The sequence below is a fragment of the Panulirus ornatus genome, chromosome 45 (genome assembly GCF_036320965.1).
Source record: "Panulirus ornatus isolate Po-2019 chromosome 45, ASM3632096v1, whole genome shotgun sequence".
Lineage (NCBI taxonomy): Eukaryota > Metazoa > Arthropoda > Malacostraca > Decapoda > Palinuridae > Panulirus > Panulirus ornatus.
In genome coordinates, this window is record NC_092268.1 from 752,931 (window position 1) to 778,435 (window position 25,505).

The 25,505-nt window shown below is 39.7% G+C and overlaps 2 protein-coding genes across 9 annotated transcripts in view; both read right to left on the reverse strand.

The window, feature by feature from the left end:
• LOC139762964 (uncharacterized) overlaps positions 1-25,505 on the reverse strand; it is a 614,722-nt gene that overhangs the window by 462,964 nt on the left and 126,253 nt on the right. The window lies entirely within an intron of this gene.
• The window catches only part of LOC139762968 (negative elongation factor D-like), a 395,386-nt gene that overhangs the window by 99,072 nt on the left and 270,809 nt on the right, over positions 1-25,505 (reverse strand). For 3 of the 8 annotated variants that reach the window (XM_071688382.1, XM_071688385.1, XM_071688383.1), the window contains exons 5-10: positions 9,490-9,585; positions 7,821-7,941; positions 7,357-7,433; positions 7,056-7,140; positions 6,501-6,589; positions 938-1,051 (exon numbers count right to left, since the gene is read on the reverse strand). The exons of 2 other annotated variants lie outside the window; for them this stretch is intronic. In XM_071688382.1, coding sequence (XP_071544483.1) covers positions 7,901-7,941; positions 9,490-9,585 — 137 coding nt within the window. In that variant the 3' untranslated portion in view covers positions 938-1,051; positions 6,501-6,589; positions 7,056-7,140; positions 7,357-7,433; positions 7,821-7,900. The remainder of the gene's footprint in view (positions 1-937; positions 1,052-6,500; positions 6,590-7,055; positions 7,141-7,356; positions 7,434-7,820; positions 7,942-9,489; positions 9,586-25,505) is intronic. 3 more of the 8 variants (XM_071688388.1, XM_071688384.1, XM_071688386.1) reach the window with 3 other exon arrangements.

Consider the following 25,505-nt stretch of genomic DNA (forward strand, 5'->3'; position numbering starts at 1 on the left):
CTCTCACCACTTCTGAAACCACACTGCTTTCCCCAATCTGATGCTCTGTACATGCCTTCACCCTCTCAAATCAATACCCTCCCATATAAATTTACCAGGAATACTCAACAAACTTATACCTCTGTTAATTTGAGCACTCCTCTTATCCCCTTTGCCTTTTGTACAAGGGTACTATGCACGCTTCCGCCAATCCTCAGGCACCTCAGCATGGGTCATAATTAACTTTTAATAATCTTACCACCAGTTAACAATACAGTCCAACCCCCTTTTTTCAGTAGCTTCCATGCAATACCATCCAACCTGCTGCCTTGGCCGGCTTTCTCTTCGCAAAGCTTTTACTACCTCTTCTCTGTTTACCAAATCATTTTCCCTAACCCTCTCACTTTGCACACCACCTTTGACCAAAACACCCTATATCTGCCACTCTATCATCAAACATTCAACAAACCTTCAAAATACTCACTCCATCTCCTTCTCGCATCACCACTACTTGTTATCACCTCCCCATTAGCGTCCTTCACTGAAGTTCCCACATGCTACCTTGTCTTACGCACTTTATTTACCTCCTTCCAGAACATCTTTTTTATTCTCCCTAAAATTTAATGATACTCTCTCACCCTAACTCTCATTTGCCCTCTTTTTCACCTCTTGCACCTTTCTCTTGACCTCCTGTCTCTTTCTTTTATACATCTCCCACTCAATTGCATTTTTTCCCTGCAAAAATCGTCCAAATGCCTCTCTCTTCTCTTTCACTAATAATCTTACTTCTTCATCCCACCACTCACTACCATTTGTAATCAACCCACCTCCCATGCTTCTATGCAAGTAAAAATGTTATTCCTCCTAAACTCATTCTGTAAGAATGACTCATCACTAAATCCTAAAGTATTTGGAAGCCTGGTAAATAAACTAAACTGGCACTTACATACAAACATACTTCTATTATCAACTAAGTTCTGTCGAGTCGGCAGTGGTCACGTGTGTTTCTTGCTGCTGCTGCTGCTGCTCCATATCATGCACTAAGGCCATTCCACATTCGTACAGAAGACACCTGGAAAATAAGTCAACAATGAAAAGAGCTTAAACTACGTGCAAGGAGCACTGCTACTGCTATCAAGTTATAACTCACATATAATAATGCACCTATCATTTGTTGCCATATATATGTACCCACCCAATGCTGTAATTCTTACATTAACAAGTACACCAACATGAGCTTGCTACATCATCATCTCTTACCTAATCGCCAAATATTTTCATAGTTTCAGATGCTAAAAGCTACCAAAACTAAGTTCTCACAAATATAATAAAAATCAGAAAACACAGCCTCAGCAGTACATACACAAAAACAAAATCAAGAGTTTATACCTATCTAATTGCACAGATTGTGATTTTCCAAATCTTCAAGCCTCACCTACATGTGGACTGCAAGCACTATGTCCATAAACATATAATCTCTCCTTGTCACACACAACACTACACACTTGGCTCACACATCTCATTCTTTGCAACTCTATTTTCCTGCAGTAAGCACTATGAGTTAGCCCTGCCTTTTAGCACAATGGTAGGATCAATAGATATTAGAAATAGTTATGAACATTACGTAGTAGTAGGAGATACGAGCATTAGCTGGAAGCATTAGACAGAAGCAGTATACCACATCGTTCCAATTCACTCTATTCCTTGCACGCCTTTCATCCTCCTGCATGTTCAGGCCCGGATCACTCAAAATCTTTTTCACTCCATCTTTCCACCTAAAATTTGGTCTCCCACTTCTCCTCATTCCCTCCACCTCTGACACATATATCCTCTTTGTCAATCTTTCCTCACTCATTCTTTCCATGTGACCAAACCAATTCAAAACACCCTCTTCTGCTCTCTCAACCACGCTCTTTTTATTTCCTCACATCTCTCTTACCCTTACATTACTTACTCAATCAAACCACCTCACACCACATATTGTCCTCAAACATCTCATTTCCAGCACATCCACCCTCCTGCGCACAACTCTATCCATAGCCCACGCCTCGCAACCATACAACATTGTTGGAACCACTATTCCTTCAAACATACCCATTTTTGCTTTCCGAGAAAATGTTCTCAACTTCCAAACATTCTTCAAGGCTCCAAGAATTTTCGCCCCCTCCCCCACCCTATGATTCACTTCCGCTTCCATGGTTCCATCCGCTGCCAGATCCACTCCCACATATCTAAAACACTTTACTTCCTCCAGTTTTTCTCCATTCAAACTTACCTCCCAATTGACTTGACCCTCAACCCTACTGTACCTAATAACCTTGCTCTTATTCACATTTACTCTTAACTTTCTTCTTTCACACACTTTACCAAACTCAGTCACCAGCTTCTGCAGTTTCTCACATGAATCAGCCACCAGCGCTGTATCATCAGCTAACAACAACTGACTCACTTCCCAAGCTCTCTCATTCACAACAGACTGCATACTTGCCCCTCTTTCCACAACTCTTGCATTCACCTCCCTAACAACCCCATCCATAAACAAATTAAACAACCATGGAGACATCACACACCCCTGCCGCAAACCTACATTCACTGAGAACCAATCACTTTCCTCTCTTCCTACACGTACACATGCCTTACATCCTCGATAAAAACTTTTCACTGCTTCTAACAACTTGCCTCCCACACCATATATTCTTAAAACCTTCCACAGAGCATCTCTATCAACTCTATCATATGCCTTCTCCAGATCCATAAATACTACATACAAATCCATTTGTTTTTCTAAGTATTTCTCACATACATTCTTCAGAGCAAACACCTGATCCACACATCCTCTACCACTTCTGAAACCACACTGCTCTTCCCCAATCTGATGCTCTGTACATGCCTTCACCCTCTCAATCAATACCCTCCCATATAATTCACCAGGAATACTCAACAAACTTATACCTCTGTAATTTGAGCACTCACTCTTATCCCCTTTGCCTTTGTACAATGGTACTATGCAAGCATTCCACCAATCCTCAGGCATCTCACCATGAATCATACATACATTAAATAACCTTACCAACCAGTCAACAATACAGTCACCCCCTTTTTTCATAGATTCCACTGCAATACCATCCAAACCTGCTGCCTTGCCGGCTTTCATCTTCTGCAAAGCTTTTACTACCTCTTCTCTATTTACCAAATCATTTTCCCTAACCCTCTCACTTTGCACACCACCTCGACCAAAACACCCTATATCTGCTACTCTATCATCAAACACATTCAACAAACCTTCAAAATACTCACTTTATCTCCTCACATCACCACTACTTGTTATCACCTCCCCATCAGCCCCCTTCACTGAAGTTCCCATTTGCTCCCTTGTCTTACGCACTTTATTTACCTCCTTCCAAAACATCTTTTTATTCTCCCTGAAATTTAATGATACTCTCTCACCCCAACTCTCATTTGCCCTCTTTTTCACCTCTTGCACCTTTCTCTTGACCTCCTGCCTCTCTTTTATACCTCTCCCACTCATTTGCATTTTTTCCCTGCAAAAAAAGAAGCAGTAGGTTGGAAAATTAAGCAGGAATATTAAGTAAACACATTAAGCAATAGTAGTTGGTAGGAACACTAAGCAGGAGCCTCTGAAACACTGAACCAGAGTTCCCTCTGCCAATGGCCTGTTAAGACTGAGGCAGCAAATGGTAAGAATAGCACTGGATTCACCGGTTATGAAAAGAACTATGGATGGTGGTACCTAGCACTGTTTATACTGTAGAGTAAATGGTCCAACAATGTTAAGTTCTTTTAAGTATATATTTTCATTAAATTCCTTTATATATATATCTATGATAAAGCTATTTATAATCTAATTTGATATACAATAATAAAGAAAAACACACACTATCCCTTTAAAGCCATTACTCTGATGTGGTTCGGGCTTGTAGAAAAAGCTAAAGGAGTTTACAAGGAAAGTATAATTAAGGGGGTTGGTGTGAGGATCATCATCAGTGACCTGAAGAAATAGATTAGAGGAGTACTGGAGGGAAAAAATGAGGCAAGAATGTGTGGAATGGTATCTGTGGGAAGCATGTAAAGAAAAAACGAGTGGAAACTTTAGCCATCACCATTCCCTTGTAGAGTTTTGAGGGGAATGGTAGTCAGAGAGACATATCTATAGGAACATGAATCTGGAAATTTATCTACCAGAAGCAAAATTTCATAAAAGTATGATGTGTAATCCAATCTTTGCTGACTACATGACAACCTCAATTAATGCCAACATCCTAAAATTTCAAAAAAGTTATAAGTGAGAAATACCATGAGATTGACAAAAATGGCAAGAGTAAATGAAGCTAGGGGAGTGATAGAATTGGGAGGTATTTAAGGGAGCAGTGTTGGCATGTGCAAGTACAAGGTGGGAGATGGGTAGGTGAGAAAGGGTAAAAAGTGGCGAGATGAAGTTACAAGTGAAAGCAAAAAGGGAAGTTTATGGGAAACACTTACAAGGAAAAAAGTACAAACGATTGAGAGATGTATCAGAGAAAGAGGTCGAAAGGAAGGTGAAAAGGCTGCAGATAAATGAGGGCTGAGGTGAGCACCTATCAGGAAACTTCAGGGTGAATGAGAGTTTTTGGAAGCTCAAATGGTACGAGGAAAACAAGAAAACAAACGAGAACTTCAATGAAAGGGGAAAATGAAGCGGTGACAGGTAGCAATGAGATGAGATGGAATGAGTATTTTGAAAGATTGGTTAAATGTGGGTGATGAAAGGGTGGCTTATGTAAGGAGTTCAGGTCAAGGAAGTATGCAGTACGTCATTGTCATGGAAAGGAGTTTGGTGAAACTAGTATGCAAGTCTTGCACAAGATGAAATGTGGCTTATCATCTGGAGACGATGGCATTGCATTTGAATTTCATATAGAGTTGACTGCTGTAATTTGGTTCATTAGGATTTTCAATGTATGGATGGATCAAGAGGAAGACCTGAGGGTTAGTGGAATGCTTGTATAATGCCACTGTACATCAAGGAGACAATGTTGAGTTTTCCAAATTCAGAGGTACAAGATGTTTGTCAGTTGTACCTGGCAGTTTGTTTGTAAGTGGTGACAGAGAGGGTGAAGGCAAGTACAGAGCAGCAGAGGAAGGATGAACAATATGATTTCATAAGAGGCAGAGAATGAATGAATCTGGTGTTTGCTTTAAAGGATGTGTGTGAAAGAAACAATTGGAGAAACGAGAATTTGTATATAGCATTTACGGATCTAGGGAAGAATATGATGGGGCTAATAGAGATGCCTTGCATAAGTTCTTACAAACTACTCCAAGAGGAAAGTTGCTGTAAGCAGTGAAAAGTTCTAATGAAGGTTGTAAGGTTCATGCAAGAGTAGGGAGAGATGAAAGAATTGTTCCAGTTGAAGGATTGTTTATGACAGGGGTCGATAATGTTATGTAATGTTATCATGGCTGTTAAATTCACCTATGGATGAAGTATTGAGGGAGGTAAATGCAAGGGTCTTTGAGAGAGGGGCATGTATGCAGTCTGTAGCAAGCGAGGACCTGGGAAGCAAGTCATATGTTTGGTGATGACAAAGCACTGGGAGCAGATTGCAATTTGAAACTGCGCTTGTTGTTGAAAGAGTTCAGAAGTGTTTATTAAAAGAGAAATAGTAAATGTGAATAAGAGTAAGGTTATTAGGTTTAGCTAGGTTAGGGACAGAGATTGTTGAGGTGTGAATCTGAATGGAGAAAATTTGGAGGAGTGAAGTATTTCAGATACCTTGGAGTGGACATGGTAACAAATGGACCCATGGAAACAAAGAAAATATTAATTTGGAGAATGACAGGATGTGTGTAGGAATTGTAGGGGACATGGACAAGGGAAAGACCAAACAAGATGGAAAAATGGGATGAGAAAGATTATTGTGGTCAAGGCCTGAACATACAGGAGGATGAAAGGCGTGCATTAAACAATGAACTGGAATATGGAATACAGGGGTAGAAGTGCAGTTAAGTGACTGAATCAGAATGTGAGGCAGCTGGAGGTAACCTTGGAAAGGTCTGTGGGGCCTGGCTTTGGATAGGGGGCTGCAGTTTTGGTGCATTTCATGCAAAAGCTAAAGAATATACATGTATGCAAGTGAATGTGGCCTCTCTTAGTTTGTTCCTGATGCTGACTCACTAACACGAGATACAGCAAACAGAAAATAATAAGCAAGTTTTTCCTTGTTGTAGTGCCTAAAGTTGCCAAATAACACATACTGACCACTTAAAAGGAACAGTTATGTACACAAGATATCACACGAATCTCCCAATTTTCAGAATTAACAAATGCTCTAGTAGATAAAATCAATTTTGTTAATTCAGAAACTTCCACTACTAGTATATGCTTATATGATTATCCTAATACAACTATGCCTATCAGATCTTTAAATCTTACTTGATGCCGACCAGAAATATATAAAACCATTCCTCTCCAAGGTATAGGTAATTAGGCAAATATATGGTGGTATGGTATAAGAACTTACTTGAAAGCAGCCATTCCTATCAATTATATACAATAGCAGGGACTTCTATTTTCTTGAATGATGCCTTCTCACTAAATCATACAACAGGACTGTAAAAAATAAATGAGAGGTTGACAGATGATACATGTGGTTTTGGCATATTTCATGCAACAGATAAAGATTGGATGAGAATAAACGCAACCTTACTTCATATGTTCCTGGTGCTATTTCGCTAACACGCAAAATGGTAAATATAAAAAGAAACCGATTTTCTTGTAGTGCCCGAGTTTATCTAATAACCCAGATATTGACCATTCTAAAGGAATGGTCATATACACAAGAGATATCTCAGGTGAATCTTACCCAATTTCAGATGTACAACAAATGCTCTAGTACATAACTCCTACTGTCATCTCAGTTAACATGAAAACTGCAAACTTCCACATTTTCATTATCATAATACAATTATGCCTATCTTTAAATCTTATTGTGCTGACTAGAATGATGAGAACAATCCCTCTCCAAGGTATAGGTAATTATTAGGTAAATATATGGTGGTATGGTATAATAACTTACTCGAGAGCAGCCATTCCTGTCAATTATATACAAAGCAGGGACTTCCGTTTTCTTGAATGCCTTCTCACTACATCATACAACAGGACTGTAAAAAATAATAATTGAGAGGTTGACATAGGATACATGTGTCAACTCAGAAACTTTCATTACTAGTATATGCTTTCATAATTAACATAATACAACTATGCCTATCAGATCTTTAAATCCTACTTGGTGCTGACCAGAGATATAAAACCATCCCTCTCCAAGGTATAGGTAATCATTTGGTAAATAAATGACAATATGGTATATTAGTACTTACTAAACACCAGCCATTCCTGTCAGTTATATACAACTGACTTGCGACCTTGAATGTTGATATCACATCATACAACAGGCCTGGAAAAAATAAAAATTCAGAAACAGATATTGTTGAAGAAAGGAAAAAACAAAACAATGCAAGTGTGTGGTGTGGTGCGTGTGTGTGGTATGTGTGTGTGTGTGTGTGGTGGGAAGATGCAAAGAACTGCAGCTGCTTACGCAAAGAGTTGCAATAATTGTAGTCTACTACGATATTTCTATCCCTTGCTACTTCCTCAAACTAATTATCAGATATGTTACTATACACAGTGTATTACTACATCCACTACAACATATGCTAAAATATGCATGCAATATTAGTAAAGTTAACAGTAACATATGCATAATACCATTTCTAAACCAATAAAACAAAGTTGTCAAGTCATGTCAGTCACTCTGTCAAATTGGGTCATGTCAAAAAATCACCAGACACGAAACATCCTCAGCACGTATCAGGAACACTCGGAGAGGATATCTTCTAATGATCTCGATGATGGTTTGGAAGATCAAGTGGATGACCCTTGCGACTGCATTTGTCCTCCTGCTCCTGCAAAATGAAAGTGAATAGTCTCGTATTAAAAACCAACGTCATCTGTTAAATGCAGATATTCTCAACATTGCCAACGTAAGCAGTTTCTCCTTTAAAATCAATTATAATTCTCAATATATTTATCAACTAGTTACCACAAAACCAAAAATACTGACATACCCCTGAGTACAAAAGAAAATTGGGTACACTTCCTAAACTGTACATAGGATAAGCAGATTAATTAACATGTTCTCTCTTGTGCATATGCTAGAAATTACATCTTCCGCAGCTCTGTATGCCAAACCACAAGCAACCTACTTAACTGTACAATAAATTAACTGCATATTTCCTTTAATAGAAATATGGGTGATAAATGAAACGTCTCATCCATACATCATTGGAATTACTGTAACTTAACCATTTTTACCCTCCCAGATAGTGAAATCTTGTCCCATACATTCCTCGATGCTCCATTACCATTAAGACAACCATTCTTACCCTCCCAGATAGTGAAATCTTATCCCATACATTCCTCGATGCTCCATTACCATTAACCAGAACCCCTTTCTGGCTCCTGCAGCTTCATAGCTGCACTATTTCCAGTAGCACGGAAATAATGGGGCTCCTTTGGAGTAACAAGTTAATCACTGAGAATGAAATTCTTTTGTCAACAGACTATTTAGTTTCGCCTAATGTCACTTGACAATCATAGTCAGGACATAACTGATGGTTTAACAGCAAACTACACAGTTATGAGAGATTAAATTCTTAAACCATTACCACAGGAGAAAGTAGCTTAATATTGAAAACTAGAAGTCATGAAGAACTTAAGTGGTAAATTACCTAATTTACTCGCTGTATATGCCTCAATCCATCAACATGGGTTTCAATGGGAACCTGAATAAAGTCCACCAATCAATCAATTCGCAAAAACAGAACTATTGTTGTTTATATCAACCGACGCCATGTTGGATCCGATTTCCGCGATTGGTAAATAATTATGTAAAATAACCAATGTTAATGACAAAAGATTTACGAGTTTAAAACGATCCTAAGGGGCAGATAAATGTAAATTATTAAAATACTAAAATATTTGCTGACCAAGGCCACTAAAAGTTTAGATAAATTTATACCAAATGTACATCACATCCAATCACCCTCCATTTTCCCTGGCAAACATATCCCTTAATGCTTTATTTAATGGCTGTAAAACATTCTATGAATCATAACTTGCAGCAAGTAATTCTGTAAAAACTACACAATTATGAAATAAATGAAACATTCAAGCTGTTGGTCAAAGCTAACCTTCACACAAAGACCTCAGACCAAATCTGCCATTGATAGTGAAAATAAACTTCCAATCTGCCACTATGTACCAAGACGAAATAACGTCACAATTCGCCATTAAGGACATTATTAATAGGTTTCCAAATCTTCCATAGTTTAATATATATATATATATATATATATGAAACCGTCGATTAATGGCGTCAAATTTCAATTCCTCCCTATGTCACGTAGGGAAATAATGCATATCATGAAACCCAAGAGGACTGGACAACTTACCCTCACGGAGCCGATGGTCAAAGAGGTTGCAAATCGTAAGGACTCGTTCTCGAAACCTCGGTATGGTGTGGATTCGAAGCGTCTTCGAACACAAACCTTCAAACGAATATTGAGTTTTTACCAAGTCTTTCTCATTATTTCCACATAAACTCAATAAAATCTCGAATATTAAGACAGAGAATATATATATATAAAATGTAACAAGCTGATCCATCAGATAATGATAAAATAAACCCGAGATATTTCTTGAGTTCATTCACGGTTCAAAGCCGAGTTGAGCGGGGTGAAGCAATCCGAGTCGTTTTAATAGGTCATAATGAGCGGTTCGGTTGTTTCATCTTTAACATGATATTTGCAACAGATATAAATAAACATACTCAAGTTTTGGTTTGAACAACCGTGAAGCTACAATTTTTTTCTTTAAAATATCAAAAAGACTATAATCATCAAGATACGTATGTTAAAAGTAATGATTCGCGAAATTAATGTCTATTTGGTAATTTTACATGATTTAAAATGTGATGTTAAGGATCACGACAACAGCGTCATCTTGCTGGGATCAGGAAAAGTAAAATGTGTCCAGGGAAATAAATAAATAAATAACACTGATGTTTGGCGACCGAGCCGAATTCTGCATTCATTCCCATACAAAAACAGTCATTTTACCCGAATTAACATATTATAACGCAATCTTAACGTTAATTGAAAATTAAACAGCCACTTCAACAACTAGAATATGACATTGTCCAGTCTAAAGTAACAGGCGCGACATTCCTTTCATCTAGAGACATTTGCGAGTTCATGAACATTCTCGTTGGGGAAGCCCTGTTAGGTTTAGGGTCATCTTGATGTCATCTAAGATATAGAATTACGTTGCTTATGAAGCCATGTGAGCGAACTACAGTAACAAATACTAACGGAGATGTGCTCCATATTAATTCCTCGCTTATTATCTCCTATCTGCTTTAAGATACGTTCAAATCGGCTTCCATGTGTATTCAATGGAAACATAAGTTATCGGTATTCTGATATCAGAGAAGAAAAGGTATTTCACAAAGTAAACATTTTCACTTAATTTCCCTCTGATTGGTCTCATATTTCTCCTTTCTCGTTATTCCTCCTGCAGTTATTGGTGCTCATCTGAACAAAATGCTACTGTTCTGTCTTTTCTGTATCAAAAACAAACTAATTCTATCTATTTACAATATAACATTTATGTCTCTTTCTCACTCTGCCTCTCCTTTTATCTATCTGCATGTATTGCTTAAATCAAATGTCTACTAGAGTCAATAAAACAAAATTCCTTGTATTTCTTATGGACTAAATGTCTAAAAATGTAACAAATCAGTTACTAAAAGGCAAAATCAATTCTCATAAATTTGTCACATACAACTGTCAGTTTCATATGAGTGCAAACTGGTTCTTTAAGTCCAATGTGTTGCAATCCAATTCTGATTACGTAAACTATTAGGTTCTCACTAGCTTACAATGACAATCATCAGGAAAAATCTTGATGATGCAAGAAATAACTTGCCAATCTGGATTATATATATCTAATAAAACCTAGTATGTTTGAAGGTCAAGCACATGGAATCTGCAATATTACTCATACCAAAAAACATACTGTTATGATTAACAATATTCCTAATACTAAAAAAAACTACTGTTGTGGTGATGGTTCCATCCTACCTAGTAACTTTTTCCTTAATCATTAACTTAGTTACGTTTCTTTTTCCATGCCTGGTTGACCAGTGCTGACATATCTAATGTATCTGTCTATCTACATCTCTGACACCTGTTCCAACTGAAACTCCCTCAAGGAAGTGTTTGGCCATGGCAAGTCTCCAGAACTAGTGAACTCCAGTGCTACTTCTTAGCCTTTATGCCCCACTCTTAACATGCAACTGGCAGAGGGCAACTCCTGCACAGTGTTTGGAGAAGCTCCTAACTAATATTCCTACTGACTCCACCTAACTAAAGCTTCAGCTTAAATGTTCCTACCAACTACTTCTATTTACTGCTTCTCCCCTTTTGCCAAACTACAGGGGCAGCACATAAGAGCTCATTGTGGAAAAATCTATGAGTTACAAAGAATGAGCTGTGTGAATTAAGTTTTGTCAAGTGTTATGTATGACATGGCGAGATTGTGTGTTTGTGGACAGAGTGCCAATTGTCCATGTGTGGGTGAGTCAGAAAGAAAAGGCAGCTAACTGGGTCAGAGGAGTGCAACCTGACAACCCCTGAAGTCCTGGCTCACTACACAGCTGTCACTAACCTTTCCTGATATATATAATCATGATATAATTCTCCTGATCCAATCTAACAGAGTACCATTCGGTTAAACTTTTCCCAATGTTCTTTTCCCTCTATCTTTTTCCAACCGAGACAGCACAGGCAACTGAGAGCCCTAATCAGAGCCACCTTGGTTACACTATATGTACATGTACCCTAGCCTAAGCCTAGTCCCATTTTACTAACCAGCCCACAATGGAAGATGAACAGCTTGTGTTGACTAGAGACTGACTATCACATCCTGGATTCAAACCTATATAGACTGACTATCACATCCTGGATTCAAACCTATATAGACTGACTATCACATCCTGGATTCAAACCTATGTGGGTTCAACATGTGTGGCCTGTAAATGCTATCATTCATTTTCCTGTGCTCTATTTAAGATCTGAAGGCAGTAATGAATCACAGTTATTTCAGATTTTCTGTGGTATTTGCTTCGTAATGGTATCCAATCCCAGCATTTCATCTTATGTAAATACCACTCTGTTCCCTAGTCTACATTACACCTGTCACAAGCATGGACAAGAAAGAATTTTGGGTAATTACTATAAATAATTTTCAAATGTTAAGTAATCATTTACATAGTTTACATAAATATAACATTCAAAAGCTGGAAAACCATATCTGAAAGATCAGTAATGTATCTATAATTCAAAAACTCTGAAATACAAAAGTTCAACTCTGAAATGTGAATGGATTAAACCATAGTAATTCTTCATGTTTACAACAATGGAAGGTACTCAGTTCATCTTTTCTGCGGTGGTTGAATGAAGAAATTAAACATAAACGTGCAGAAAGCAGTGAAATACGACCAAAATTCCCACTAATTTGGGAGCAGTTTCTCAAAGCTACGAACCAGACAGACAGAATAGAAGTAAGTTAATGTTATGCAAATACTAGTGGTATGCAATAGTACTGTACTTGTTTTTTTATTGTCAGAGATAGCATCAAAAGCAGTCTTTTAAATGCATTTAGATGCCTCATTGATTCATTGCTTTTAGGATGATGGCCCTTGTTAGAAAAGAAGTCATTGGTAAAATTTAGGTAATGGTCCTTAGCCCTGTTATCAAGGAGAAAACCAGAACAGTAAGCTTAAAGACACTGGGAAGTTATCCAGAGCAGAAACAGTTCACAGGAACCAAGCTGAGGTTAACCATGAGTTGAGGCTAAATTTTTGTAGAGGTACTGAAATACAAGGGCATTTCACAGAAAGGATATAAAGGAATATCTCATTGCATCATTATATGATATAGATTATGAGAGTGAATTATCAAGATACTTCTAGTTACCTTTTTCCTGTATATTAAGTATGCATATTCCATGCACATGCTGTACAAACAAGAATTGTAAGTATGTAAAAAGATAGAGATATGCAGAAGTAGCAGTTATGAAAAAAGTATTTATATATATGAATGTTTGTCATAGATATGTGAGATATATAAGGTGGAATTTTAACATTAAGCAGGGCAAGCATGTAATTAGTAAATATTTATGTGAAAAGACACTATAAATTCTCTTTAGATGTAATCTGATTTTGACTTCCTGTGGAGCAGATGATTTGTTTCAAGTGAAAGTCTTTTTTGAAATCTTGTTTGATAAAGAGAACACAACTGTACAAGCTCCAGTGAATGGAAAGAATTTAAGGGTAGAATAAGCAAGAAACATAAAGAAAAGGATGCTTTTCCCATCTTGTAACTTATTTTTATGAAACTAACTACTCCTAGACTTCATACTTGCCCCTCTTTCCAAAACTCTTGCATTCACCTCCCTAACAACCCCATCCATAAACAAATTAAACAACCATGGAGACATCACACACCCCTGCCGCAAACCTACATTCACTGAGAACCAATCACTTTCCTCTCTTCCTACACGTACACAAGCCTTACATCCTCGATAAAAACTTTTCACTGCTTCTAACAACTTGCCTCCCACACCATATATTCTTAATACCTTCCACAGAGCATCTCTATCAACTCTATCATATGCCTTCTCCAGATCCATAAATGCTACATACAAATCCATTTGCTTTTCTAAGTATTTCTCACATACATTCTTCAAAGCAAACACCTGATCCACACATCCTCTACCACTTCTGAAACCACACTGCTCTTCCCCAATCTGATGCTCTGTACCTGCCTTCACCCTCTCAATCAATACCCTCCCATATAATTTACCAGGAATACTCAACAAACTTATACCTCTGTAATTTGAGCACTCACTCTTATCCCCTTTGCCTTTGTACAATGGTGAATGCAAGAGTTTTGGAAAGAGGGGCAAGTATGAAGTCTGTTAGGGATGAGAGAGCTTGGGAAGTGAGTCAGTTGTTGTTCGCTGATGATACAGCGCTGGTGGCTGATTCATGTGAGAAACTGCAGAAGCTGGTGACTGAGTTTGGTAAAGTGTGTGAAAGAAGAAAGTTAAGAGTAAATGTGAATAAGAGCAAGGTTATTAGGTACAGTAGGGTTGAGGGTCAAGTCAATTGGGAGGTGAGTTTGAATGGAGAAAAACTGGAGGAAGTAAAGTGTTTTAGATATCTGGGAGTGGATCTGGCAGCGGATGAAACCATGGAAGCGGAAGTGGATCATAGGATGGGGGAGGGGGCGAAAATTCTGGGAGCCCTGAAGAATGTGTGGAAGTCGAGAACATTATCTCGGAAAGCAAAAATGGGTATGTTTGAAGGAATAGTGGTTCCAACAATGTTGTATGGTTGCGAGGCGTGGGCTATGGATAGAGTGGTGCGCAGGAGGATGGATGTGCTGGAAATGAGATGTTTGAGGACAATGTGTGGTGTGAGGTGGTTTGATCGAGTAAGTAACGTAAGGGTAAGAGAGATGTGTGGAAATAAAAAGAGCGTGGTTGAGAGAGCAGAAGAGGGTGTTTTGAAATGGTTTGGGCACATGGAGAGAATGAGTGAGGAAAGATTGACCAAGAGGATATATGTCTCAGAGGTGGAAGGAACGAGGAGAAGAGGGAGACCAAATTGGAGGTGGAAGGATGGAGTGAAAAAGATTTTGTGTGATCAGGGCCTGAACATGCAGGGGGGTGAAAGGAGGGCAAGGAATAGAGTGAATTGGAGCGATGTGGTATACCGGGGTTGACGTGCTGTCAGTGAATTGAATCAGGGCATGTGAAGCGTCTGGGGTAAACCATGGAAAGCTGTGTAGGTATGTATATTTGCGTGTGTGGACGTATGTATATACATGTGTATGGGGGTGGGTTGGGCCATTTCTTTCGTCTGTTTCCTTGCGCTACCTCGCAAACGCGGGAGACAGCGGCAAAAAAAAAAAAAAAAACTACTAGGTTTTTACGGGTAAAAGCAAAGAAAGAAGTAAGAGCTGTAGAAATGGATTACTAATGTAATTTAGTTGAAGATTAATAGAATAGGCAGAGTGAACAATAGAGATTGAAGAAAGATATAAGGAATGAAGTTTTTTGGATGTTTTGATGAAAACCTTTTAAGAGCTTGGCAATGAAGGATACATGATAAATGATAGATTGGTGAAAAAATACAGTGGTATGTTTGGAAGTACAAGGGGAAGGGGTATAAGGTGAAAGAAATGGGCAGGTACAGTGAGTGAATTATTTAAAGATGTAGATGGAAAAACAGAGGAAAGAATTAATCTTTTGGTTATATACAGTAGAAATTTTGTGTGTGAGAAGGGTAGGGTGAAGAGATATGTTTCATTTAATGAATAAGAAGAGGTGAATTTAGAAGTGCCTCTATCAAGTTTGGAAACCTATCTATTTTAGCATTGGAAATTAATTTTGGATATGCGTCTGTTATCTTGATCCACTTTTGTCTTGCTCAGCTCAGACATTGCTTTGAATTTCACTGTCAAAGCAAGGTCTAAGTGATGAAATTATTGACCTATGAATCAACCCTGAATTATAATTGCAAGAAATGTTTGTTAGCTCATTAGTAACACTGTGAAAGCACAGTCTTCCTTGCCCCCAAAATCCACCACAAGATTGTAAAACTTGAGTTCATCACTCTTCCTTATGAGTCAGATTTGTTTGTCCATTCCAGAGATCATGTCAGAAAGTCTTTTGTACATGGATGAAGGAAAGGGATGAAGGGAATTGCCTGGTTTTAAGATTTTCATTTTAATAGTTCAGTTTTACAAAAGAGAGAGCCCAAAAGAAATTGACCATTGTGGTTTGTGATATGTCTTTGAGGTAAGATTGCATAAGTGGGTTCACTCTGAACTTTTGTTTCTCCCTCATCAAGTATGATACTAGAGCAGATTAACATAATCAGCATTGTACATACTGGTTGCAACAGAACTCCTGTTGCTAAGAGAATGGTAGCCAGCAGAAGTAGATAACACTTAAGGCACTTTATAGTTGGGCTGTGTTAGTCTGAATGAGAGTTTCAATAGCCATCTTCAGGTTTCATTGCATGCCTGTATGGCAGATACACCGTAGCTGGTCTTGTTAGTCATCAGAATTCTAGCTATGTTTTTGGTGTTTCAGGCCTAGTTGATATGCCTAACAAGGGAGGTTTACTTCCTGGTCACCTAGTTACTTGCACTGTAACTGTACTTCATTAAACTTCAGCCTATTAAGGATGACTTGGAGAAAGGGAAAAGTAGTCCTTTGTAACTGAATCATTGGATCTAGTTAGATATAAATGGTTTCTTACATGTCAGAGACTGAAGGTATCATCACCATGGATAGGATCTGTGCTTATTACTTATATTTTTATTTGTGTCTTGCTGAAAAGGGTTATGTTTGATGTTAAGGCATATCTGTGTACCCTGCTTCTAAAGCACTACTTTGCTGGAATATGAATTTTTTTTTTTTTTTTTTTGCTTTGTCGCTCTCTCCCGCGTTTGCGAGGTAGCGCAAGGAAACAGACGAAAGAAATGGCCCAACCCACCCCCATACACATGTATATACATACGTCCACACACGCAAATATACATACCTACACAGCTTTCCATGGTTTACCCCAGACGCTTCACATGCCTTGATTCAATCCACTGACAGCACGTCAACCCCGGTATACCACATCGCTCCAATTCACTCTATTCCTTGCCCTCCTTTCACCCTCCTGCATGTTCTGGCCCCGATCACACAAAATCTTTTTCACTCCATCTTTCCACCTCCAATTTGGTCTCCCTCTTCTCCTCGTTCCCTCCACCTCCGACACATATATTCTCTTGGTCAATCTTTCCTCACTCATTCTCTCCATGTGCCCGAACCATTTCAAAACACCCTCTTCTGCTCTCTCAACCACGCTCTTTTTATTTCCACACATCTCTCTTACCCTTAAGTTACTTACTCCATCAAACCACCTCACACCACACATTGTCCTCAAACATCTCATTTCCAGCACATCCATCCTCCTGCGCACAACTCTATCCACAGCCCACGCCTCGCAACCATACAACATTGGTGGAACCACTATTCCTTCAAACATACCCATTTTTGCTTTCCGAGATAATGTTCTCGACTTCCACACATTCTTCAAGGCTCCCAGAATTTTCGCCCATTCCCCCACCCTATGATCCACTTCCGCTTCCATGGTTCCATCCGCTGCCAGATCCACTCCCAGATATCTAAAACACTTCACTTCCTCCAGTTTTTCTCCATTCAAACTCACCTCCCAATTGACTTGACCCTCAACCCTACTGTACCTAATAACCTTGCTCTTATTCACATTTACTCTTAACTTTCTTCTTTCACACACTTTACCAAACTCAGTCACCAGCTTCTGCAGTTTCTCACATGAATCAGCCACCAGCGCTGTATCATCAGCAAACAACAACTGACTCACTTCCCAAGCTCTCTCATCCCTAACAGACTTCATTCTTGCCCCTCTTTCCAAAACTCTTGCATTCACCTCCCTAACAACTCCATCCATAAACAAATTAAACAACCATGGAGACATCACACACCCCTGCCGCAAACCTACATTCACTGAGAACCAATCACTTTCCTCTCTTCCTACACGTACACATGCCTTACATCCTCGATAAAAACTTTTCACTGCTTCTAACAACTTGCCTCCCACACCATATATTCTTAATACCTTCCACAGAGCATCTCTATCAACTCTATCATATGCCTTCTCCAGATCCAGAAATGCTACATACAAATCCATTTGCTTTTCTAAGTATTTCTCACATACATTCTTCAAAGCAAACACCTGATCCACACATCCTCTACCACTTCTGAAACCACACTGCTCTTCCCCAATCTGATGCTCTGTACATGCCTTCACCCTCTCAATCAATACCCTCCCATATAATTTACCAGGAATACTCAACAAACTTATACCTCTGTAATTTGAGCACTCACTCTTATCCCCTTTGCCTTTGTTCAATGGCACTATGCACGCATTCCGCCAATCCTCAGGCACCTCACCATGAGTCATACATACATTAAATAACCTTACCAACCAGTCAACAATACAGTCACCCCCTTTTTTAATAAATTCCACTGCAATACCATCCAAACCTGCTGCCTTGCCGGCTTTCATCTTCCGCAAAGCTTTTACTACCTCTTCTCTGTTTACCAAATCATTTTCCCTAACCCTCTCACTTTGCACACCACCTCGACCAAAACACCCTATATCTGCCACTCTATCATCAAACACATTCAACAAACCTTCAAAATACTCACTCCATCTCCTTCTCACATCACCACTACTTGTTATCACCTCCCCATTTGCGCCCTTCACTGAAGTTCCCATTTGCTCCCTTGTCTTAAGCACTTTATTTACCTCCTTCTAGAACACCTTTTTTTTTTTTTTTTATACTTTGTCGCTGTCTCCCGCGTTTGCGAGGTAGCGCAAGGAAACAGACGAAAGAAATGGCCCAACCCCCCCCCATACACATGTATATACATACGTCCACACATGCAAATATACATACCTACACAGCTTTCCATGGTTTACCCCAGACGCTTCACATGCCTTGATTCAATCCACTGACAGCACGTCAGCCCCGGTATACCACATCGCTCCAATTCACTCTATTCCTTGCCCTCCTTTCACCCTCCTGCATGTTCAGGCCCCGATCACACAAAATCTTTTTCACTCCATCTTTCCACCTCCAATTTGGCCTCCCTCTTCTCCTTGTTCCCTCCACCTCCAACACATATATCCTCTTGGTCAATCTTTCCTCACTCATCCTCTCCATGTGCCCAAACCACTTCAAAACACCCTCTTCTGCTCTCTCAACCACGCTCTTTTTATTTCCACACATCTCTCTTACCCTTACGTTAATCACTCGATCAAACCACCTCACACCACACATTGTCCTCAAACATCTCATTTCCAGCACATCCATCCTCCTGCACGCAACTCTATCCATAGCCCACACCTCGCAACCATACAACATTGTTGGACCCACTATTCCTTCAAACATACCCATTTTTGCTTTCCGAGATAATGTTCTCGACTTCCACACATTCTTCAAGGCCCCCAGAATTTTCGCCCCCTCCCCCACCCTATGATCCACTTCCACTTCCATGTTTCCATCCGCTGCCAGATCCACTCCCAGATATCTAAAACACTTTACTTCCTCCAGTTTTTCTCCATTCAAACTCACCTCCCAATTGACTTGACCCTCAACCCTACTGTACCTAATAACCTTGCTCTTATTCACATTTACTCTTAACTTTCTTCTTTCACACACTTTACCAAACTCAGTCACCAGCTTCTGCAGTTTCTCACATGAATCAGCCACCAGCGCTGTGTCATCAGCGAACAACAACTGACTCACTTCCCAAGCTCTCTCATCCCCAACAGACTTCATACTTGCCCCTCTTTCCAAAACTCTTGCATTTACCTCCCTAACAACCCCATCCATAAACAAATTAAACAACCATGGAGACATCACACACCCCTGCCGCAAACCTACATTCACTGAGAACCAATCACTTTCCTCCCTTCCTACACGTACACATGCCTTACATCCTCGATAAAAACTTTTCACTGCTTCTAACAACTTTCCTCCCACACAATATATTCTTAATACCTTCCACAGAGCATCTCTATCAACTCTATCACATGCCTTCTCCAGATCCATAAATGCTACATACAAATCCATTTGCTTTTCTAAGTATTTCTCACATACATTCTTCAAAGCAAACACCTGATCCACACATCCTCTACCACTTCTGAAACCACACTGCTCTTCCCCAATCTGATGCTCTGTACATGCCTTCACCCTCTCAATCAATACCCTCCCATATAATCTACCAGGAATACTCAACAAACTTATACCTCTGTAATTTGAGCACTCACTCTTATCCCCTTTGCCTTTGTACAATGGCACTATGCACGCATTCCGCCAATCCTCAGGCACCTCACCATGAGTCATACATACATTAAATAACCTTACCAACCAGTCAACAATACAGTCACCCCCTTTTTTAATAAATTCCACTGCAATACCATCCAAACCTGCTGCCTTGCCGGCTTTCAAAGCTTTCACTACCTCTTCTCTGTTTACCAAATCATTTTCCCTAACCCTCTCACTTTGCACACCACCTCGACCAAAACACCCTATATCTGCCACTCTATCATCAAACACATTCAACAAACCTTCGAAATACTTACTCCATCTCCTTCTCACATCACCACTACTTGTTATCACCTCCCCATTTGCGCCCTTCACTGAAGTTCCCATTTGCTCCCTTGTCTTACGCACTTTATTTACCTCCTTCCAGAACATCTTTTTATTCTCCCTAAAATTTAATGATACTCTCTCACCCCAACTCTCATTTGCCCTTTTTTTCACCTCTTGCACCTTTCTCTTGACCTCCTGTCTCTTTCTTTTATACATCTCCCACTCAATTGCATTTTTTCCCTGCAAAAATCGTCCAAATGCCTCTCTCTTCTCTTTCACTAATACTCTTACTTCTTCATCCCACCACTCACTACCCTTTCTAATCAACCCACCTCCCACTCTTCTCATGCCACAAGCATCTTTTGCGCAATCCATCACTGATTCCCTAAATACATCCCATTCCTCCCCCACTCCCCTTACTTCCATCTTTTTATTCTCCCTAATATTTAATGATCCTCTCTCACCCCAACTCTCATTTGCCCTTTTTTTCACCACTTGCACCTTTCTCTTGACCTCCTGTCTCTTTCTTTTATACATCTCCCACTCAATTGCATTTTTTCCCTGCAAAAATCGTCCAAATGCCTCTCTCTTCTCTTTCACTAATACTCTTACTTCTTCATCCCACCACTCACTACCCTTTCTAATCAACCCACCTCCCACTCTTCTCATGCCACAAGCATCTTTTGCGCAATCCATCACTGATTCCCTAAATACATCCCATTCCTCCCCCACTCCCCTTACTTCCATTGTTCTCACCTTTTTCCAATCTGTACTCAGCCTCTCCTGGTACTTCCTCACACAAGTCTCCTTCCCAAGCTCACTTACTCTCACCACCCTCTTCACCCAACATTCACTCTTCTTTTCTGAAAACCCATACAAATCTTCACCTTAGCCTCCACAAGATAATGATCAGACATCCCTCCAGTTGCACCTCTCAGCACATTAACATCCAAAAGTCTCTCTTTCGCACGCCTGTCAATTAACACGTAATCCAATAACGCTCTCTGGCCATCTCTCCTACTTACATAAGTATACTTATGTATATCTCGCTTTTTAAACCAGGTATTCCCAATCATCAGTCCTTTTTCAGCACATAAATCTACAAGCTCTTCACCATTTCCATTTACAACACTGAACACCCCATGTATACCAATTATTCCCTCAACTGCCACATTACTCACCTTTGCATTCAAATCACCCATCACTATAACCTGGTCTCGTGCATCAAAACCACTTACACACTCATTCAGCTGCTCCCAAAACACTTGCCTCTCATGATCTTTCTTCTCATGCCCAGGTGCATATGCACCAATAATCACCCATCTCTTTCCATCAACTTTCAGTTTTACCCATATTAATCGAGAATTTACTTTCTTACATTCTATCACATACTCCCACAACTCCTGTTTCAGGAGTATTGCTACTCCTTCCCTTGCTCTTGTCTTCTCACTAACCCCTGACTTTACTCCCAAGACATTCCCAAACCACTTATTCCCCTTTATCCTTGAGCTTCGTTTCACTCAGAGCCAAAACATCCAGGTTCCTTTCCTCAAACATACTACCTATCTCTCCTTTTTTCACATCTTGGTTACATCCACACACATTTAGGCACCCCAATCTGAGCCTTCGAGGAGGATGAGCACCCCCCGCGTGACTCCTTCTTCTGTTTCCCATTTTAGAAAGTTAAAAAAAATATGTATATGAATATGTATATGAATATATATATCATGTGACTGCTTTTGCGATTTAATAGTGGGTGTTTATTTACTTATTGGTGTGTTTTTCATTAACTAGATTTTTTTTTTTGAAAACATATTCCTTTACAAATTTAGCAGTATTTTTGTATATGAGTGTGTGTGTGTTTTGGGAGCAGCTGAATGAGTGTGTTAGTGGTTTTGTTGCACGAGACCGGGTTATAGTGATGGGTGATTTGAATGCAAAGGTGAGTAATGTGGCAGTTGAGGGAATAATTGGTATACATGGGGTGTTCAGTGTTGTAAATGGAAATGGTGAAGAGCTTGTAGATCTATGTGCTGAAAAAGGACTGGTGATTGGGAATACCTGGTTTAAAAAGCGAGATATACATAAGTATACGTATGTAAGTAGGAGAGATGGCCAGAGAGCGTTATTGGATTACGTGTTAATTGACAGGTGCGCGAAAGAGAGACTTTTGGACGTTAATGTGCTGAGAGGTGCAACTGGAGGGATGTCTGATAATTATCTTGTGGAGGCTAAGGTGAAGATTTGTATGGGTTTTCAGAAAAGAAGAGTGAATGTTGGGGTGAAGAGGGTGGTGAGAGTAAGTGAGCTTGGGAAGGAGACTTGTGTGAGGAAGTACCAGGAGAGACTGAGTACAGAATAGAAAAAGGTGAGAACAATGGAAGTAAGGGGAGTGGGGGAGGAATGGGATGTATTTAGGGAATCAGTGATGGATTGCGCAAAAGATGCTTGTGGCATGAGAAGAGTGGGAGGTGGGTTGATTAGAAAGGGTAGTGAGTGGTGGGATGAAGAAGTAAGATTATTAGTGAAAGAGAAGAGAGAGGCATTTGGACGATTTTTGCAGGGAAAAAATGCAATTGAGTGGGAGATGTATAAAAGAAAGAGACAGGAGGTCAAGAGAAAGGTGCAAGAGGTGAAAAAGAGGGCAAATGAGAGTTGGGGTGAGAGAGTATCATTAAATTTTAGGGAGAATAAAAAGATGTTCTGGAAGGAGGTAAATAAAGTGCGTAAGACAAGGGAGCAAATGGGAACTTCAGTGAAGGGCGCTAATGGGGAGGTGATAACAAGTAGTGGTGATGTGAGAAGGAGATGGAGTGAGTATTTAGTTGTTGAATGTGTTTGATGATAGAGTGACAGATATAGGGTGTTTTGGTCGAGGTGGCGTGCAAAGTGAGAGGGTTAGGGAAAATGATTTGGTAAACAGAGAAGAGGTAGTAAAAGCTTTGCGGAAGATGAAAGCCGGCAAGGCAGCAGGTTTGATGGTACTGCAGTGGAATTTATTAAAAAAGGGGGTGACTGTATTGTTGACTGGTTGGTAAGGTTATTTAATGTATGTATGACTCATGGTGAGGTGCCTGAGGATTGGCGGAATGCGTGCATAGTGCCATTGTACAAAGGTAAAGGGGATAAGAGTGAGTGCTCAAATTACAGAGGTATAAGTTTGTTGAGTATTCCTGGTAAATTATATGGGAGGGTATTGATTGAGAGGGTGAAGGCATGTACAGAGCATCAGATTGGGGAAGAGCAGTGTGGTTTCAGAAGTGGTAGAGGATGTGTGGATCAGGTGTTTGCTTTGAAGAATGTATGTGAGAAATACTTAGAAAAGCAAATGGATTTGTATGTAGCATTTATGGATCTGGAGAAGGCATATGATAGAGTTGATAGAGATGCTCTGTGCAAGGTATTAAGAATATATGGTGTGGGAGGCAAGTTGTTAGAAGCAGTTAAAAGTTTTTATCGAGGATGTAAGGCATGTGTACGTGTAGGAAGAGAGGAAAGTGATTGGTTCTCAGTGAATGTAGGTTTGCGGCAGGGGTGTGTGATGTCTCCATGGTTGTTTAATTTGTTTATGGATGGGGTTGTTAGGAAGGTGAATGCAAGAGTTTTGGAAAGAGGGGCAAGTATGAAGTCTGTTGGGGATGAGAGAGCTTGGGAAGTGAGTCAGTTGTTGTTCGCTGATGATATAGCGCTGGTGGCTGATTCATGTGAGAAACTGTAGAAGCTGGTGACTGAGTTTGGTAAAGTGTGTGAAAGAAGAAAGTTAAGAGTAAATGTGAATAAGAGCAAGGTTATTAGGCACAGTAGGGTTGAGGGTCAAGTCAATTGGCAGGTAAGTTTGAATGGAGAAAAACTGGAGGAAGTAAAGTGTTTTAGATATCTGGGAGTGGATCTGGCAGCGGATGGAACCATGGAAGCGGAAGTGGATCATAGGGTGGGGGAGGGGGCGAAAATCCTGGGAGCCTTGAAGAATGTGTGGAAGTCGAGAACATTATCTCGGAAAGCAAAAATGGGTATGTTTGAAGGAACAGTGGTTCCAACAATGTTGTATGGTTGCGAGGCGTGGGCTATGGATACAGTTGTGCGCAGGAGGGTGGATGTGCTGGAAATGAGATGTTTGAGGACAATGTGTGGTGTGAGGTGGTTTGATCGAGTAAGTAACGTAAGGGTAAGAGAGATGTGTGGAAATAAAAAGAGCGTGGTTGAGAGAAAGGAAGAGGGTGTTTTTGAAATGGTTTGGGCACATGGAGAGAATGAGTGAGGAAAGATTGACCAAGAGGATATATGTGTCGGAGGTGGAGGGAACGAGGAGAAGTGGGAGACCAAATTGGAGGTGGAAAGATGGAGTGAAAAAGATTTTGTGTGATTGGGGCCTGAGCATGCAGGAGGGTGAAAGGCGGGCAAGGAATAGAGTGAATTGGATCGATGTGGTATACCGGGGTTGACGTGCTGTCAGTGGATTGAATCAGGGCATGTGAAGCAACTGGGGTAAACCATGGAAAGCTCTGTAGGTATGTATATTTGCGTATGTGGACATATGTATATACATGTGTATGGGGGTGGGTTGGGCCATTTCTTTCGTCTGTTTCCTTGCACTACCTCGTAAATGCGGGAAACAGCGACAAAGAAAAAAAAAAAAAAAGGAACCTATGCAAACACTGCGCTAGAGTAGCCCTCTACCAGTGACCTGTTAAGGGTGAGGCAGAAGAGGCTAAGAATTGGCACTTGATTTCACAAGTAATGGAGACTCTATTGCCATGGCCATTCCACTGAGGGAGTTCCAGTTGGAACAGACATCAGAGATATTGATAGATAGATGAATAAATAATAAATAATTACTACATAAGCAAAATTAATTAAATGAAATCCATAAAAAATTCCAAATCTATTTTCTTATCTACACTCTCAACATCAGTAAAATAAACATAGAGTGTCTTCTCTAATTCAAGTCCAAACAAAGTAAAGAATGACATTCTTTATGCAAAAAAAATTCCATATCAGCAAAGATACATTCCCTCTACAGATCACACTTGAAAAAACCTAGCTTTAATAAAAAGACTCAGAAAAAAACAGTCCACTTCTATAAATACATCAACAGAAGAGAGAAATTTCTTTGAAAAGATTCAGATTTTAAGAGACAC